This window comes from Athene cunicularia (genome assembly GCF_003259725.1).
Source record: "Athene cunicularia isolate RWA chromosome 3 unlocalized genomic scaffold, athCun1 chr3_part1, whole genome shotgun sequence".
NCBI lineage: Eukaryota > Metazoa > Chordata > Aves > Strigiformes > Strigidae > Athene > Athene cunicularia.
Window position 1 is genome coordinate 100,013,255 of NW_020799097.1, and position 17,536 is coordinate 100,030,790.

At 39.3% G+C, this 17,536-nt stretch overlaps 1 protein-coding gene across 3 annotated transcripts in view; it reads right to left on the reverse strand.

Moving 5' to 3' along the window:
* Positions 1 to 16,286, reverse strand: part of KCNH1 (potassium voltage-gated channel subfamily H member 1) — a 185,385-nt gene extending 169,099 nt beyond the window's left edge. For 2 of the 3 annotated variants that reach the window (XM_026844475.1, XM_026844474.1), the window contains exons 1-3: positions 16,161 to 16,279; positions 15,810 to 15,916; positions 5,249 to 5,377 (exon numbers count right to left, since the gene is read on the reverse strand). In XM_026844475.1, the coding sequence (XP_026700276.1) occupies positions 5,249 to 5,377; positions 15,810 to 15,916; positions 16,161 to 16,183 (259 nt within the window). In that variant the 5' untranslated portion in view covers positions 16,184 to 16,279. Of the gene's footprint in view, positions 1 to 5,248; positions 5,378 to 15,809; positions 15,917 to 16,160 lie in introns of all 3 variants that reach the window. The other variant, XM_026844476.1, reaches the window with a different exon arrangement.
* Positions 16,287 to 17,536: the final 1,250 nt, after the last annotated feature.

A 17,536-nucleotide genomic window follows, 5' to 3' on the forward strand; every position in this document is an offset into this window, starting at 1 on the left:
TCTCAGCGTCTCCTATAAGCACCTCCCCCGCCCTACACGTTGCAAACCTCATTTCTGGGTGCCTAAAAGTTATGCGAAAGAACTGTTCTGACAGACATTAGATCTCTCACCAGATACTCCAAACTCTGATCTGAAAACAATGTAACCGCTTGTTATAGGCAAGAGACTGTGTCAAGAGGCAGGGCTTTTTATCTTGGCTTTTTGAACCAGTGCTGATGGCAGTGAAAATGGCAGGCTGGGAGTACATACCCTAACCCTCCCCATACACTGGGTGCAGCACATGGGATCCCAGCTTAAGAGTTGCACATGTCACTGTGTGATGATATGTCTAAAACCAGGCACTTAGTCTCTCTGCAAATGTCCCAGGTGTATGAATCACATCCTTAGGACAGAACACTCTCCTCTTTGTGCTGCCTCTTTAGGAAAATAAAAGTGTGAGAACTTTGAAGAATAATTAAACAAACCTGCAGAATGTGGCATAGGAAAAAGAAAATTAAAATGAGAAAGAATGCCAGTACTAATCCTATTGAATGATAACTCCTCCAATACTGCTTGAAAAGACAGCAGTACCTGTTGAATTTATTGCAATTTTTCCTCCAGAAGCCTAAGGACAGATACAGCCTACAGTAAGTCAGATACTTATCCAGTGAAGACAGGTCAAATACTGGACTTAAGCCACAGGGGAGTGGCTTAAACATTAAATTCTAAGGGTCATGGAGCTGATTACAGGAAGAAGATGGAGATTTCCAAGAAAAGAAACGAGGTTTCAGAATATATTGGTATTAGTCCTGCTAGGACAAGGGGACCAAATGATACCAATTAGGAATTCTCTTTCAACACAAGCAGTTGATATAACCTTACATCTATTTGTTTCCTCTAGAAAGAGAAAATATAAATGCAATTGAAATCTAATGACCCTAAGTGATTCTCATACAGGCATACATATTTCTCAAATAGACAAGAGCTTGAATAGCAGAGAAGACCGCTTGGAATTCAGGAAGTCAAACACGGTTCCGCTTGCCTGTGCCTCTGTCTTTGATTCTAATCCACTTGTATCATTGTTTGGTGGTCTCCATTTTCAGTTCTGCAGAAAACATCATGCAGGGACAAAGCAATGAGATAGCACTGAAACACCTCCAGCTTCCAAAAGATAAAGAGCCTTCAAGATTAACAGCACTGACTTCAGCTGTCCAGTATTCCATGATGCCTTTTCAGTTTTCCACCATTTCATTGCAAAATGCTGAATAGAAACTGCTTCTGAAAACACCCAAGAAGACAAGATGCCTACAACAAGGACAAAAATTTTCCCGAGTTTTATTTCATAGGGAAACATGGCACTGAAGTACACCTTTGTGATGTGATTTCAACTCATCAAGACTTCTCTTTAAGGGATGAAGCTTCATTTATCAACACTCTTAAGTTGAAAAAAATCAATTTTCTGTATTTTGAGGTAAGCATGATCTGTTGATAATTGATAACAACTTTTGGTAGTTATTTGTAGGTAGTTATTTGTTTCCTACCACTCTCCTCAATTTGATCACGATGACACACAAATTCAAACATTAGGCACTGTGGCAGTTACAGAACATTTGTTATCAAGTTGCTGATCTATAACTTACACAATCCCTAGAGTTAGAACAAGGAGCCATTGCCTACTAGAGAATCAGCTTGTTTGTCAGGAGTCCACAGTTCACACAGAACTGTGTAAATGCAAATAACTCAGGATTCTAGCAGTTCTTGCCTCCACTCAAACCACCGTTGTTTTCTTGCGCATCAAAGATCCCTGCTTACATCCATCATGCCTCTCTGCAGTCTTAATCTCCCTCCCTTTGAAACTTCATGACTAAAACTGTCTCATTTTTCCATCTGGACTGGGAAAGCATACGAAAGTTTTTTAATATACTCACCACTTCCCTTTCATTTGTTCCTCTTTTTAAGAAAACATTTCATCTAGATGAGAGTATAACTTAATCAAAATATTTCAAACACTGGCTCTGCTCATATAAATACATTTTTAAAAACAGAACAAAAAATTAGCAACAACAACAAAAAAGACCAAACCCAGAAACAGAAAGGAAAAAATGAAATGCTTGGAGTTTTCCCTGAATTAAGATGGAGGCAATCAAATTTTTTTTGTGTAGCCCCGCTTGTGATGCAAAGGATAGCTTAGCTTCTGCAGACGATTGCTACAAGGCACAGGAGGTTACAATAGCTAGGAAGCTAACAACCATTCTCCTGTAAGATTCAGCGATGTTGAATTTGAACAACACCTTGTATAAAAACAAAGTATCAAAAGCAAAAATCAGTATTCAAAGCATAATTTCCAAACTTTTATAAAGCTGTGTAGATGTATCTGAATATGTTCACAGTGTATTCATACATGCACAACCTGTTCAAGCACACTTCTTACTAGCTACTCAGAGTGCAGGCACAGATTCTATTTATCTGCATAAATTATTGTTTTCATAAAGGGATGCATTCCAATGTATACACTATTCTCAAACATCTCATACTTGGTGTGTTAGATCTCAAACCAAAAAAAGAAAGACATATACAGACAAAATGCATGAATTCCAAATATAACATATACTCTAAAATTCAGCTAAGAAGGTGACCTATCACTTCAGCATGACAAATTTAGCTATGCTATAGCTTGATTTTGCCTACTTCTATTCAAGTAACCTTAATTTTTCCTGATTCTTTAAAGGGGCAAGCATACAGGGAAGAGTAGAAAGAGGCTGTTGAAAACTATTATATCATCAACATCACTGACACACTATTTTTAAGTTGTTTTACTTAGAATGCACTATTTTTAAAGCTGCTGCATTTAAAAGCAAATTTATTAACCTCTATGGCAATCATAAACATCTTCTAAATTATCTGAATCAATTAACAAAGACTACAATTAGAAGTCCACTTTTTACAAGACTTTAGAAATATTTGTTTCATCTATTCCAATGTCTGATACTATTAATAAAAAATAATTGTTAGGAATGAAAAACAGCACTGGGACCTTCTGAGTCACCTTCGGATAAATATGCCTATGCATTTCTGTGCACAGGTCAAACACATCATTAGAGCTCAACACTTTTCACTCAAGGAGTCACTACACTTGCAGCTGAACTATCATGCTTGAAATTGCCCACAGGTGATAGAAAATTAAGATACACAACAGCTAAGCAGGTTCAGCCTGACAGATTAGTTGATCTTTAAACTGATCATGTTCTTACACTAAATAAGATTTTTCTCTACACAGACATACAGGCATTGATTTTGAAAAACTTAAATACTTTATGCTAGGACACTCTGCAAATAGCACATATATTAATAAAATACCTGCATATGCAGGCAGCCTAATACATATTAAGTGGTCATATATATAGGAAACTGATTTCACATATAAACACAATAAAAGAAAAGTAGTTGATAAAAGCTGATTGAAGGTGATAGAAGGAAAAAATTAATTTAGCAATCAGTTTTCAGTTGTTTCAATTAAACAATAAATCTCTAAGTTCAAAGTTTTAGGTTTTCAGATTGGGAATTTCTTTGGTTTTAGAATATGAGAAACATTCCTACGAGAATTGTTACCCTTCAAAAGCATGCTACAAAATCCCTATGTAATGTTGTACATGGTGCAAAGAATATGCCCTCTTCACAGCTCAGGTCTGTAAAAGCAATGATTCTTAGAAGTTAATACAATTTTACCTTTTTTAGATCTTCCACAAGTGTTTTTCCCTCCATGAATTCTAGAACCCACTACAGACAATTATCTGACACTTCATACCTGCCTTTCTTCCCCATTCACAGTATACAATTGCACAAGGAGATCTAATATTAAAGATCTCGCATGTAAAGTTCTTTAATAGTTTGACAAATCAGCTCTTCTTTTCCAAGAAATTACTCATCCTGCCATCAAGTGACTGATACAATATCACCTCCTGAGTGGACATCACAAGAGTGCATATCACTGCCATATTAAGGATCTTCTGTGAAAGCAAAGAGAAAAGACACAGCTACCACCCCTGACTGAAAACCCTGTTCATCAGCTGACTAAATGAAGCAAGGGCCTTCAGTCCTAGCAAATAAACAAGAGCCAGCTTTACTGCATCATGCTGGTTTATCTTTGTTGTCAGTTTTCACCAGGACATAGTGAAGACCACTACGCAGGGAAAAAAAATACTGCAGACCCAACCTTTCCGACAAGATATATTTTTTTAGTTTTATTAAAGCAATGAAGAACCAAACAAATAGCATTAGAAAGAGAAAAAAATAGCCCGCATAGCCTGGAAGAAGGTATGCTTGTCAAGGTTGTACTTCCTTTTTCATGGGAACAGGTGTTTCCACTTTGAGAAACTATGTTTTTAAAGAATAATATTTTGAGCATAAATGTAAATCAGTTCACCTTCACAGTAAGTTTCCTGTTTAATTTAAAACTACAAATATTATTAAATACTACAAAAATGCAAACAACGGGAGAACTTACTTATTTTTTTACCCCAGAGGACACAAGTGTCTGCAATTCTCCATATGGGTATAAAAGGTCTGTTTCTGACAGGATCTGAACCTGAGTGCAAGTTTATGCTGCTGTCACAGCTGAGCTTCCTTCCAGGTTTTCAGCATATAACTCAGCAAAGGGTTAATAGCAAAACACAACTACTTTACTCACCAGGACGGCTTAAACCTGATTCAATTTAAGATGATGCAAATCTCTTCACATATGTTAAAGGAAACTAGTCCAGAATTTTAACATAAGGAATCCCATAATAGTGGTATGTAACATCAAGCAAGGCAAAATAAAATTATTCACATCTTTGCTAGACTCAGATTGGGTTAATTCCTCAGTTTTTGCTTACAGTGTCACACAAAATTTGTACAGGCCCCAAGACTCTTCAGTTCCCTCTGACATCAAAAAGGCTGTTTAGCAACAGTGTGACTCCTTGCAGGCTATGCTGGAACACAGATTAATAATGAATTTAAAAGGATGAGCAGCACCTATTTGCTAAGTAAACTCTGCTTCCTGAAGCACGTGGGGATTTTGTTAGCAATGACTCTTTCCAACACAGGCCAGAGCCAATTTACTTAAGAAACCAGCAACGATTCCTTGCACAAATGCAGTCCTCAGTGGCAGAGCTAAAAGCTATTTTAACATCTAATTCTTTGTCTTTGGCATGTAAAGGACTTCAGCTCTTTCGAGACCAGGACAAATAAACAGAAGCAGCATAAATATATAATTGTGAAAAAGACAAACCTTTACATGAATCATCCTCAATCGGCTGCTTGAAAGCCGTTATGTCATTGAAAGTGCAAAGAAATAAAACCACTTTATCCTGCTCATTTCGAATTGGAGCAATTTTCACAAAGAACCAGACAGGTGTTCCTGGAAACAAACATATCAAAAAGTTGGTCAGTGGTAGGCAGAACAGTAAATATGCTAGTTTAGATGTTTACACTTCAAAGTCAGCCATCTGTAAATGTTACTTTAATGTTGGGTTTTTTACAAACACCCATTAGGAAAAATGACAAAGCAACTAACACTCTTGTCAGCTAAGTTCCCTGCTCTGCCTCTGATTAGCTTTTTAATCTTCAGGAATCAGTCACTATTTCTGCATTTCACCTACAAAGTGAATACATGAACTAATGAAGTGCTTTGTGATCTCCTGAAAGAAGAGTCCCATGTAGATGCAAAGGGTGCACACAACAGAGCCTTGCTGGTTCTGTGAAGGACTTGAGAACAGGTCAACTTTGCCTAGACCATGACTGTAATACAGAGTCTCAACTCAACAGCACAACCAGTTCCGTAGAACGTATACCTCCCTGCAAACAGGGAGCAACATCCCCCAACAACTACATCAGGCTATGCACAGCTTCAAGAGCCAGGCTCTGGGAGCTCTGGTCTAGCCTGCAAATCCTCCCATGTAAGCGAAACCCGTTGCAAGCTGCCTGTCAGCTTGTCTTGAACTGAGCCTACTCACAGTGTGAAGCAGGACTCCACTGAACTGCAGAGAGAACAAGCCATCAGGACCAGACCATGGGGTATGGATGGGAGTAGGTTGTACTACATAAAACTGTACTTCTCTAATTACTGCAGTAGATAAACTACTAATGAAAACTACTTGAGAGATTAAAGACTGCACATCACAGAAAAAGATTATCCCAGATAATGATCCTTCATCTATTCACACTGATCACCTTGAGGAGAGAAACTACCAGTCAGCCCAGCCTTTCTGTATTTCTGGCAGTTCTGCTGAGATTGCTGAAAAGACCCTAGTGATAGCAATGAACTTCCATATAACAAGGTGGTGTCTATACTCTCATTTTACAGGATTTACCACACTGATTTTAGCGATATTTAAGTATACGCTGATCGGAGGGCTTAGAACAAAGCAGCTGGCTCCTGTATGTCATAACATGGCCTCCTCTAAGGCACCGTTTTTCAGTCTGCAGTCTTTGGTCATAAAAAGATGACTCCTTCTCCCAACTGAGGTACATGGCAATCAGGAGACTCCAGGGTCACCAGGCCTGGGCCTGCAGGGAGCTTGTACATGAGTTTTCAGACTGTCCCTACACTCTCAATGTTGATGAAAAAAACTCACCATTGCTTTTGTGCGCATAAAGAGTAAGAGCCAAAGACAGGATTCAGGCTTGCTTGCTGTAAGCAACATTTCTCTTGAGTGTCTCTTGTGAGGCTATGTTTGGAGAGAAGGGTCTATATACCAGGGGTCAATATAAACGTGAAAATCAGCAGGATTTTGACCATCTGGGAAAGCCAGTATAAACAACACCACACTTAATTTTTGTCACTCATGCAGGAAAGCCTATTTTCAAAAGGGTGATCTTAGAAGACTATTTCTTCCCTTTCTTGATCACAGGATGCTCCTCTAGACTAAAGATCAGATTCTCTTTCACTTTAATTGCTCAGTAGTTTAACATGAATACTACATGCAATATTTCATGCAATAGTAAGTTGCCACAAGGGTCACTCGTGCTTCCTGACTATCAAAGGGTCACACGAAAACCTCAGGTAGTTCACGAGTTACTGTTCAGCAAAGCAAGCAAAGGCAGCTTTTTTCTCCAACTACGTTAATATAACAGAGGTTGTTGCTACCAGTGCCTCACCCTGGCTGTTTCCCAGTCTCTGCACTTAGCAATCTTTTCTGGCCACAGAAAGCCAGGGCATCTCCAAGACCCATGGACAACTTCCATAAATGAAGTTCAATTTCTAAGGCTCCCACTGTGCCTGCATAGTGCAGGCAGTTTCAAACCCTGGCTGAGATTCCATGCCATATGTACAGCCACCTCTATAAACAGCAGGGTATATGATGCATGGAGGCCTCTGCTCAAAAAGCAGAGAAATTCAGATGAAATCACTGATGGCCATTTCTGGAGCATGCCTGCATGGCAGAAAGTATTCAGGAGTCAATTTTTTTTTTTTTTTTTTTTTTAAAGAGTTAGCAGTCCTGAACAACCCGTTATAAATACGACTATGAGTAAATAAAGTATGAGCAAACAAAAATGCTAAATGCAAGAAAAGATTCAGCAAAGTAACTGTGCCAGTAAAATCATCACTAACTTGCTAATGAGCTTAGAAGACACTGCCACAAAGCAGCCAACAGCAATTTTCGAGACTAACACCCTTTACACTCCTGTGTCAGGAGCTCCTAAAATTGCCTATCTCCATTTCTTCTTGCCTACTTGTTTTTCCCATCTTCACATGTGAACTATTCTGAGGTTGATCAAATCTGTATCTTACTTTGACACAAGCTCCTTGGTGACTAATTGTTTTTTATTTTACCCACTTCAATACCCTTCACTAACACTGCAACTTTTTAATCAGCCCAGATCTCCATTTACAGCCTTGCTTTTTGATCTCTATCTACATGCACTTGTCTTTTTGATTAGGGACTTTCCCCTCCCCAAAACCACTTTGTACTGTTTTGCTGCTTCAAGATACAGCCATTCTGCTATGGGCTGCTCATACTATCGACCTTCATAGCACTGAGGCTGAATTACATAGCTTCATCTCTGCCTCTCACAGCTATAAAAACTCACCACCATGCTTTTGAAGATGCTGTACACATCACAAACAGAAAGGATGCAATTCATCCTCTTATTCTGGCTATTTGTCAGATGTCTGCTGTCATCTTCTCTTTATGATTACGGTTTGATACATTGTTGCAAGATTTTTCTAACATGGTCAATGCAGCAAGAGGAAAGACTTTTCGTGATAACCTGTAGAAGGCTGCTGCAGGGCACAGAGCTTCTATCAGCAGGATTCTTATGCTTTCTAACTCCCTTGACTCCCATTCCTGTGCTGCATTATTTATAGTAAAAAAGGAAAAAAAACACTGTTTCACCTAGAACCAAGTGTAGATCTTAGTGATGTGCCCCACTGGTAATGAGAAAAAGTCAGATACCCTTGATAGCTAAAAGTAGGTGTTCTTGATGACTGTCACAATTTGGGTACCCTTTTTCATTTCCAGAGTGTCAGAGTGCCATGAACAGAGTGTATTCCAGGGGAGAACATAAAATCAAGGTGGCACACATGGTCTGTGTAAATCATCTTCTAGTTTTGGATCTACACAGCAACAGCAGAAATAAGTAGATGGAAAATTCTGCCAGGCCATGTATCTGCCTCCCCAACATTATTCAGCATTTTCCCCTGCAGCATATTCCCCACCATCTTGTCAGTCTCTTTTGTTAGTAGACAACTGGATATAAAAATACAATCCTGAGGTGAGTGCTCACAGGATTGGATTACATGGGCTTCCACAGTGCTCTGCAACCAGGAGCTCGTTCATAGCAGAACTGGGATGTGAACTGTGAGAACACACTGAAAGGCTCAGCCAAGATGTGGCTATGCTCAGCTTTTTTCCTGCATACTCGTTTAATTATAAGAAGAATTTTACTTTTTAAACATTAAACAGTTTATTTAACTATTAAACAGGAAAGCTTAAAGTATAAACCACTTATAAATCAGGTTGGAAACTAGAATTTCAACCTTCTACAGGCAGCCCTCATACTCTTGGTGTCAAAGCGGATGTCCCTGCTCAGCCAGACAATCACTACTGGCAAGAGGCACAAACAAGGCCATTTTAATGAAAAATGTGATTTTTCAGATTCCGCCTATGGGTTATTCAGGCAGTGAAACTGTAGTACGCTTCAGAGCTCTCACAGCAAAACAAGAGTAACTTCCTCATATGCCCCCAGTCTGCACTGATGTACAGCCACGCAGATACCGTTTACCAGTGTTTCCAACAATACATCTACTTCCATTTACATTTTGTGTTCAGGCCTGGCAAGCTCTCTCACTGGTGAAGTTCAATCATAATGCCAATGCACAACAAAGAAGTAAACACTCATGAGCCATGTTGGCTTCTGTTAGATTTGGAATCAACAGTGAAAGAATCCAGAGTTTGTCTAATGGCATAGGACCAATCCTTCCAGAAAAGGAAATGTCACTTCAGTGTTGGTGGAGAAGCAGTGTGAACAAGTGGGAAGAAATTAAAATCTACAATGAACTTCTCAGAGTAGCATTAGGACCAGTGTGCCTTGTGGTACCAAAGTTATGTAGCTAATTCCAGAATTAAAGATGAGCTTTTAATAGTCTTCACTGGCCTGAGCATAGTACTTGGGTGTTGCCTTAAAGGCAAGACAATTTTAAGAGCTGTGATTCAAGTCTCAAGTCTTCTCCAGACTAACACACAGTAAATGTCTCCACACCTTAGAATTTCCCAAGCACAAATACTACTGTCTCTTCCCTCTCCTTTTTTTCCAGTCCTGTGTATTTCAACAGTTCAGCCCCTTGCTGAGCAGGAACACCAGCATTTAACATACTATTTAACTTCTGTTGAGGTCCTTCAGAAACTCTCATAGTGTCAAAGTGAATGAGATGTTAAAGGTCTATTCCAGTTTCTCCCCCTGACCATACTGATGACCTCCCCTTCAGTCTTCCTTCCTGTCAAACAAAAACAGGCTATAATGAAAATCAAAACCACTAAGTATGCTCTCTCTCCATACTTTGAACTGTTTAACCAAAAAGGTCAGCTGTTTTTCAAAACTACAGAAAGTTCACTGTTTAAATAAAACTGCAATATGCAATTTTTCTTTCCACAAAGTAAAACAAAATTCATTTATAAATACAATGAAAAAAACATGTTTTGACAATTCAGCTATCTTCACTGCCCTTACTGAACCAGGCAAGTTTCTTCAAAGCAGCACAACTTCTGTGTTACTTGATAAAGTTTCAATCAAATGATCAGCAGACAGGTATTGCCCTAAAGGTAAACGCTCAGGCAGTATGGAAATGAAAAGGATAGAAGCATGTGCTGCGTCTCCACAAATTCCTGCATGCAGTGATGCAGACAGCAGGACTTCAGTTATTTAAACAGCACGGCTGACAGTTAGTCACCCCTTTCAGTGTTTCACTTCTGCCCAGGTACTCAGTATGAGACTGTTTCCCTCTGTCCCATACAGACCAAATAGTTTGTCCAATATCAAATTAGTAAATCAGCTGCTGAGGTGTGACCAGAAAGAGTCAGGCAAGCCACTATACCCACACAGGTTTTAACTAAGAGCACAAAGGAGCCTGTGACATATTTACCGTGCATGACAAAGCAGAAGTCTTCCTATAGAATCTGCCTTCTAGCAGGGAGTGTGCACTGAACGTGAACAAACCAACTCAGTGTGTAGCTCACCACTCTGTGCCTATACTAATAGACCTTACATTTCCAGCACTTCAAAAGCTGTTACCTTCCTGTCTTCTGCATCTGGTGCTGCTATGTTCTGGCAGTTAATGCTTCTAAAGGTCAGATCTTTACATGCTAAGATAAGGAAAATCAATTTCAGTCCCCAAAGGTGAAATCACTACACACAGGAGTCACCTTATGACACTGAAACAACACAGTAGGAAAAAACTTCAGCACACACCCTTGTACTGCAGCAGTGTTTACCTGATTCTGAGTTCTCTGAAGAACAGAAAGTGAGTATAAGGAAGGGGAAGACAGAGGGAACTCTTGAAATGTTTCCATTCACCCCAGATAAAATATTTAAGGATTACTACTGGGAAATCTTACTGTTCTGTATACATTTGAGGAGATAACAGGTCTTGCCAACACATTTGAAGTTGACAAGATCAAACTGAATTATCAGTTTTAAGAATCCAAAAATACTTAGATTCAACCTTGCTGAAGGTAACTGAACTCATGCAGATGGATTTCACAGAAGAGATGCAGGTGTGTGTACTGCTTGACAAATACAGAGCTAGATTTCAATGGAATGCTCAGGAGGATACATACCACTTTACTCCAGCACCCTCATCCTTTCCTGCTTCTAGTCCTATGCAATGATTTAGTTTAGCCAAGGTTTCCATCTGGAGACACTAGAGGCACAGCACACACAAATATAAGTGGTTTTAAATTGTTCTAACCAGTAACAGTTATGAGAAACTCTCCCTAGTGACAGGCAATCACAGGTCTACCACCTTAAAGTGAATTTTGCTCTCTATAAATTAGTATGGGGTTGTTTGTCTGTTTTTTAACCTCTATAGAAAACACTAGTTCCAAAGATACCTGCAAGTACAACCTGACAAATGACTATTGTGGGCTTATTTGTCATTCTTTGACATCTAAAAGCCTTCTAATACACTGTGAGGGAATGGTGCATGTGTTAAAATATCCAACAAACAAAACAAAAAAAACCCCACACAAATATTCATGTATGAAATTTGTTAAACATTCAAGCACACAGAAAACCAGGGAAGTGAACTCCAGCTCAAACTAAAAGTGAAGCCCAACTTTTGGGACTCTCACCATCATATATGTACTCAGAGATGAGCTACTTAATCAAACCACTTTGCAGTGTGCAAAATAATTACCTACAGCCAACCCTTTGGCTGCTGCCATTCCAGTGGCCTCATCTGTAAAAAACCTCTGTGGAAAAAAAAAAAAAAAAGAAAAAAAAAGCTGTCTCATCACTCTCTGCAGCACTGCTGCAGACAGTAAGCAATGGGAATGTCTTTGCTCAGACAGGGAATGCCTGAAGACTCTGTAACTCTTCACGCATTTTAGTTTTGAAGAGTCCAGCCCACATCAGATATTCTTCCACTGAAGCAGATCAAGTACTGCATAGAAAAGGTGGTTAGATTTCAAATGGGCACTACCTCTTCAGAGGCAGTCAGAAGCAAGTAAATTTATATTCTTACAAAAAATTACTTCAGCTATAATGGAAGCAAGTGCATCTAGAAGCGGCCTGCTTTTGCACTGCTCTTAACCCAGACCCATGTTGTAGATGGAGAACTAGGCAACGTAAGTCCAAGTTTAATTTACTCAGCCATTTTAATTTATGAGGCTGACCATAAAGTGTAAAAACCTAATGAATGGCTGTCAAAGTCTTATAAGAGGTTAGATGTTCAAACTGCATCAATTCAGATAAGCTAAAATATGTCTAAGACTGGATACAAAAACGTTTTCTAATACATTAGACCATATCCTTCCTTGGTGTAAGTTAACATAACTTCACTGATTTCAGTGATACTTAGCAGTGTACTGATTTTCCCATATAAAAATTTAAAATACTTCCAGCATCACTGGACAATCATATCAAATCAAACAATGGAACTGAAGTTCTCACATGAAATTACTGTTAACTTATCTGTTGTCATTTTGCAGTCCAGATTAAAAGAAAGCTTTCACTTTGTCTCCTTCCAGGTATGACTATGAATCCCCACTGAATGCAACAGGATGGTATCAGAGCAAGAATGACAAAAACCTAGTGGCTGTGCACCTGCTTGCTTCAGTTGCTTCCAATTACCCTGAAGGAGCTCTGCATTTCTAGGAAACAATTCTTCTGAAGAATAACAATGATCATCACATATCTACTAAGTAATCAAGGGCCTAGCCCAGGGAACCATCAAATCTCTATTGCATCTTAACTTCAAGTTCTGAAAACAGGGAAGATACTCACTTTTGGATCATGGGAGGGCCGGACAGAGAAAGGGGAGGCCAGTATAGAGACAGGATCCATAAACGCAAACAGGATGAAGGCAGAAAATTGTGTTGTCATTCTGAATACTGCAGACTATGCTGTTTCTAGAGTTGATACTGTGAATTGCAATGAAGGTGATGGAAATACTGTAACCACCAACATCTGGATGGGGTATTCTTATCAAACAACCGAGTAAATACTAGCACTGAGTCACCACCATGGAGACTGCTGTGTCAAAAAATAAAAGCATCCTATCACTTCTAGAAGCATTATTAAATGTCTGAATCTATTGTTGACATGCCTAGCATAAGATCATGACACAACTGTTACTCATAGAGAGATGACTGCTGTTCATAATAATACAAGACGAAGATGGACCTGCACTAGCATCAGCACAGTTAACTTGAAACTCCTGGGTTTTTTCCCCCTCCCCCCACCCAAAGGATAGAGATTGTATTGTTAAAACAGCTAGAAGTACATTAAATGTGCAGGCTGTGGAAAATGTACCAATTATTGAACAACATAAAAATGGAAGAAAAACTTGCTATTTATCACAACTGTTAGTTTATAGGGAGGGAGCAGACAGGTAAAGAACAAGAAAAATCTATTTCCTACCTAATTTACTGGCTAATATGAAGAAGAAAAATAGAATGAGGGATGAATAGAGAGACAAAAAAAAGAAACAAAGATCAGGAAAGAAGCTGTCTAACAAAATTCAGGGTCCCTTACAAAACCTTCAAACAGAGTATGTTGAAACCAATCACATTCATTGCCTGAACAGCAACTGCCATAGCTGCAGGCAGAGGTAAGGTGACCACAAAGGCGAGACCACGTAGCAGTCTGGGTGCTAAGTGACTGGAAAACAAGATAATGTTTTTCTATGATGTGGCTTATTCTGAGAAAAAGCTCCAGAATGTCCCCTTTTTGGTGTTATTAGTCAGTCTCTGTAACAGTAGTTAATGTACCTCTAAAGCTACAAATCTAACAAACATAAGAGCACTGCGTTTTGTTAAACTTAAAAGCAAGCTCTGTGCTTTCCTTTTTCCCATGCCTGTGACCCTCTGTGCACACAGCAGAACCATCATAGCTCTGCTTTTTGGCATGTCGCACAACACAGCTTCTGCACAGCTGGACTTTGTTCTAGGCTGCCTCTCCTCAGGGAAGTGCACAGCAGGGCAGGAAACATTCCTCACTCCATGGTTACCTTGCTTTAATTCCGCACAAAAGACAGAGAGGCCCCAGGCTCTACTACAAGCCATATGCTGCAGCAATGACAGAAGAGTAGCTGCATAGCCTCTTGGTGCCAAATCACTGTTAACTAAGACAGGATTCCAGACCCTCCTAGATCCCATGACTGCAGTCGATTTACTTGGCTGTGGATGCATAGATGTGAGCTGCATATGGTCCCTACGGCCACTAACTGAGCTAGGAACAGAAATCAACTTTAAGAAATAGGTAAACATTGGAGGCAAGTAACACTAGAAGGAAATAAGTACAAAGCAAGGCCATTCAGGGAGCACATATAGTTTTTCAGATGAGTTGGACCAGCAGAGTTGTGCTCCAGAAGAGCCCTGAGCAATGGCACCATGTCAGCAGTCATGATGCTTTGAACAGGCTAAAATGAAATGAAAGACTAAAAGATAGATGAAGCAAAAATCTCTCAAGGTTGGTTTTTTTTTAATCTCTAAAAAAATAACAAAAACCAATTCCATGTACTCTGGTACCACCACTTCTTAGAAGAATAGATTAATTCTGATAGAAAACAAGTAGCTCCACACATCCATAGAACAGCAGTAGCATACATAAGTATTCTCTTAGCTTTTGTGAAGTGCCTGCGGTTCTCTCACCAAACTCCCTAAGTACTAGCTGGTCATTTCAATAGAAATGCCAATGGTTCACACATACAGATAGACCGGATAACCTTTCCCCAGAAAACTGGTCTTTCTAACAAGAAACAAAGCAGCAATGAGGTTAACTGTCAAAAATTATATCATAGCAGTTTATGTCATATTTTGTGGTGAAAATCCCCCATGCCCACTAATGTAGAACTGATCAAATTGATCACCACAGCTGTAATGGGAAGGAGCCGCTAGCAAGATGCTTCTCCAAGGTACCCTCCCCTGTACACAGACACCATCAGTTTCACGCTAAGAAGGCAAAATTGTTAAAAGAAAAATAAGTTACAGAATGCAGACTTTTAGCTTAACATTTGGCCAGGCTGAAGACCTTTACCAGATGAAAATAACTATGCCATGACATAGTCCACACTAGATGGGGGAACAAGTTTTTGGCAAGTAGTTCATCTGCTGACATGTGCAGTTAGATGAAATTCCTAGAAAAAAGTCATATACCAATTAAGGAATTTGTCAAAAAGAAAAGACAGTTTCTTCTGGAAACATCAGAAATAGTTCAGCTTCTAAAACAAAAGATGGTATCATTCCAAAACTATACCTAGGTACTGGCTTTGCTATAGCAAATTTTTAAAAATTGAAGTAGCATGTTGTCTGTAAGGGAAACCATTTCCACGAACCTAGCTTGTGTATTATCATTGCTGATGGAATCTTGAGTGTTGTCTTAAAGAATCACACACAAATTGCTCTAAACGTCAGAACCAATTAGAGAGCTTCATCTCCCTCCCTGAGTGACTTTCATCCCCAGTGTTCTCATTTCTTCCTTGTAGATCAGCTGGTAGAACTGGGGCTTATTTAGCCCTAGATAAAGCACAGTCCTCCAGGCTGACTGACTTGCCTTTTTTTTTGTATTTACATTTTATAATTTAAAACAACTTAACATATCTATGTTAAGAAACAAGCCAATCAACTACTTACTGTTCTTCTTGTACATCAAAATTTCAAAGGAGTTCATCTCATAGTTCTCAAATGTTTGCCGGACTTTGTCAATTGTATCTTTATCTGTCAGCTCTCCGTACATAAAACTGCAAATAAAGTGCCAAATTCAAGTCAGATACTAGACAAAGACACAAAGCCATTTGTTTACAGTGTGAAAAGGACCTATTTAGAAAGTCCTTTTTTGATTTTGTTTCACCTGGAAAGCATATTTGACAGATGCAGCCCCAGGAGATAAAAGACAAAACTGGAATAAACAGATTACTTTTCTCCTCAAGCAACAAGCACAACACTACAAGCTATTTAACCGAAAATAAATCTGTTCTCAAATACCTGCAGGTGCTGCTTTTTTGCATAACTTCTGCTCTGTGATATCCTGATAGCTTGCAAAATCCATCGTTGCTGTAGACAATGGGCCAATCCACTATCTGGGCATTACCCAAGACAAAATTAGTATCTGTTTGAAAGAGCACATCAGTTAGACATTAGACAAGGCTATGGTTGCATCAGAAGAAATATTCATTTCAGGACCCAATCCTGATTGCTTCAGTCCCTGAACAGTTTTTCCCACATACTATTCCCACTGCAGGCAACAGGATTATGCCCAGTTTTAAGTAAATTTTTATTTAAAAGAAAATATTAATTACTCATGGCAGAGCTTAAGAGGATGGTTTATGCAAATGGAACACAAACAGGTAAAATTCATCTCTTGACTGAGGACAGATTCACCAAACTGTTTCTGTCTGTGCCACATGCACTGATCCACCATGACACTCAGTTTGAATGTGAAGCTTCTTACACGCGGCCAGAACAGCACGAGCAATATTTCTCTTCTCTGAATGTAGACACAGTGGCTCCTCTCGATATCGCCTTCACTGCTGGCCACACAAGCACAAATACTTCTTGTGTGACGTGTACAGCACAGTGCTCCAAACTAGACACCAGACAACTACGGTTAGTACTTACACCAGTAGAAAGAACCTTTTGTTTGCTGTACAAGCCAGAAGGAGTTTCAATCAGTAAGAAAAAAACCTGAGCAGGATTCACACCTCCGTTCTCACTGGATCTATCCCCAAATGCTCAAACATGCACAGTTGTCATTAATGCTTCATGCAACCAAGAGACACAAACAAATAATTTTTTTTATTATTTCTATCTCATTCAAATTACGAACATACTCAATGCTGGGCCCAGACCTTGCTTTTCTCTGCGGCTTTGGCTCCTGTGCAGTCAACTAACTACACCTGCACCGAGTCAGACAGCAGTGCTGCTGCCTGGGCACAGGCAGGCAGGAGACCATGGCTCCTTTCACAGCTGCAAAGACCCCTTGACTTTTGAAAGAAAGGCTGGACAGCCACATAAGATTAAAAGGGCAGCCTTTAAGGGAGTCCACTACACTGTCTACTTTTCAGGATCTATCCTCCAACTGCTCAAACATACATAGCCGTCATTAGTGCTTCGTGCAACCAAAAGACAAAAACCAAGACATTTTACCTATTAATTGCAAAGAGGTTTGTTTATTTTAACTTTCCTTCTCAAAATCTTTTGTCCCATTGCAAACTTCAAGTGGGTTTAAATAAAGCATTCCTCAAGCTATCTAAACCCATTGCCCAATCCCATGAGCATGATTAAGTGTATCTTTATACACTCTTTAGAATGAAATACACCAGTAGTATAACTTCAGGACATTTTAACTGCTTTGTTTCTCA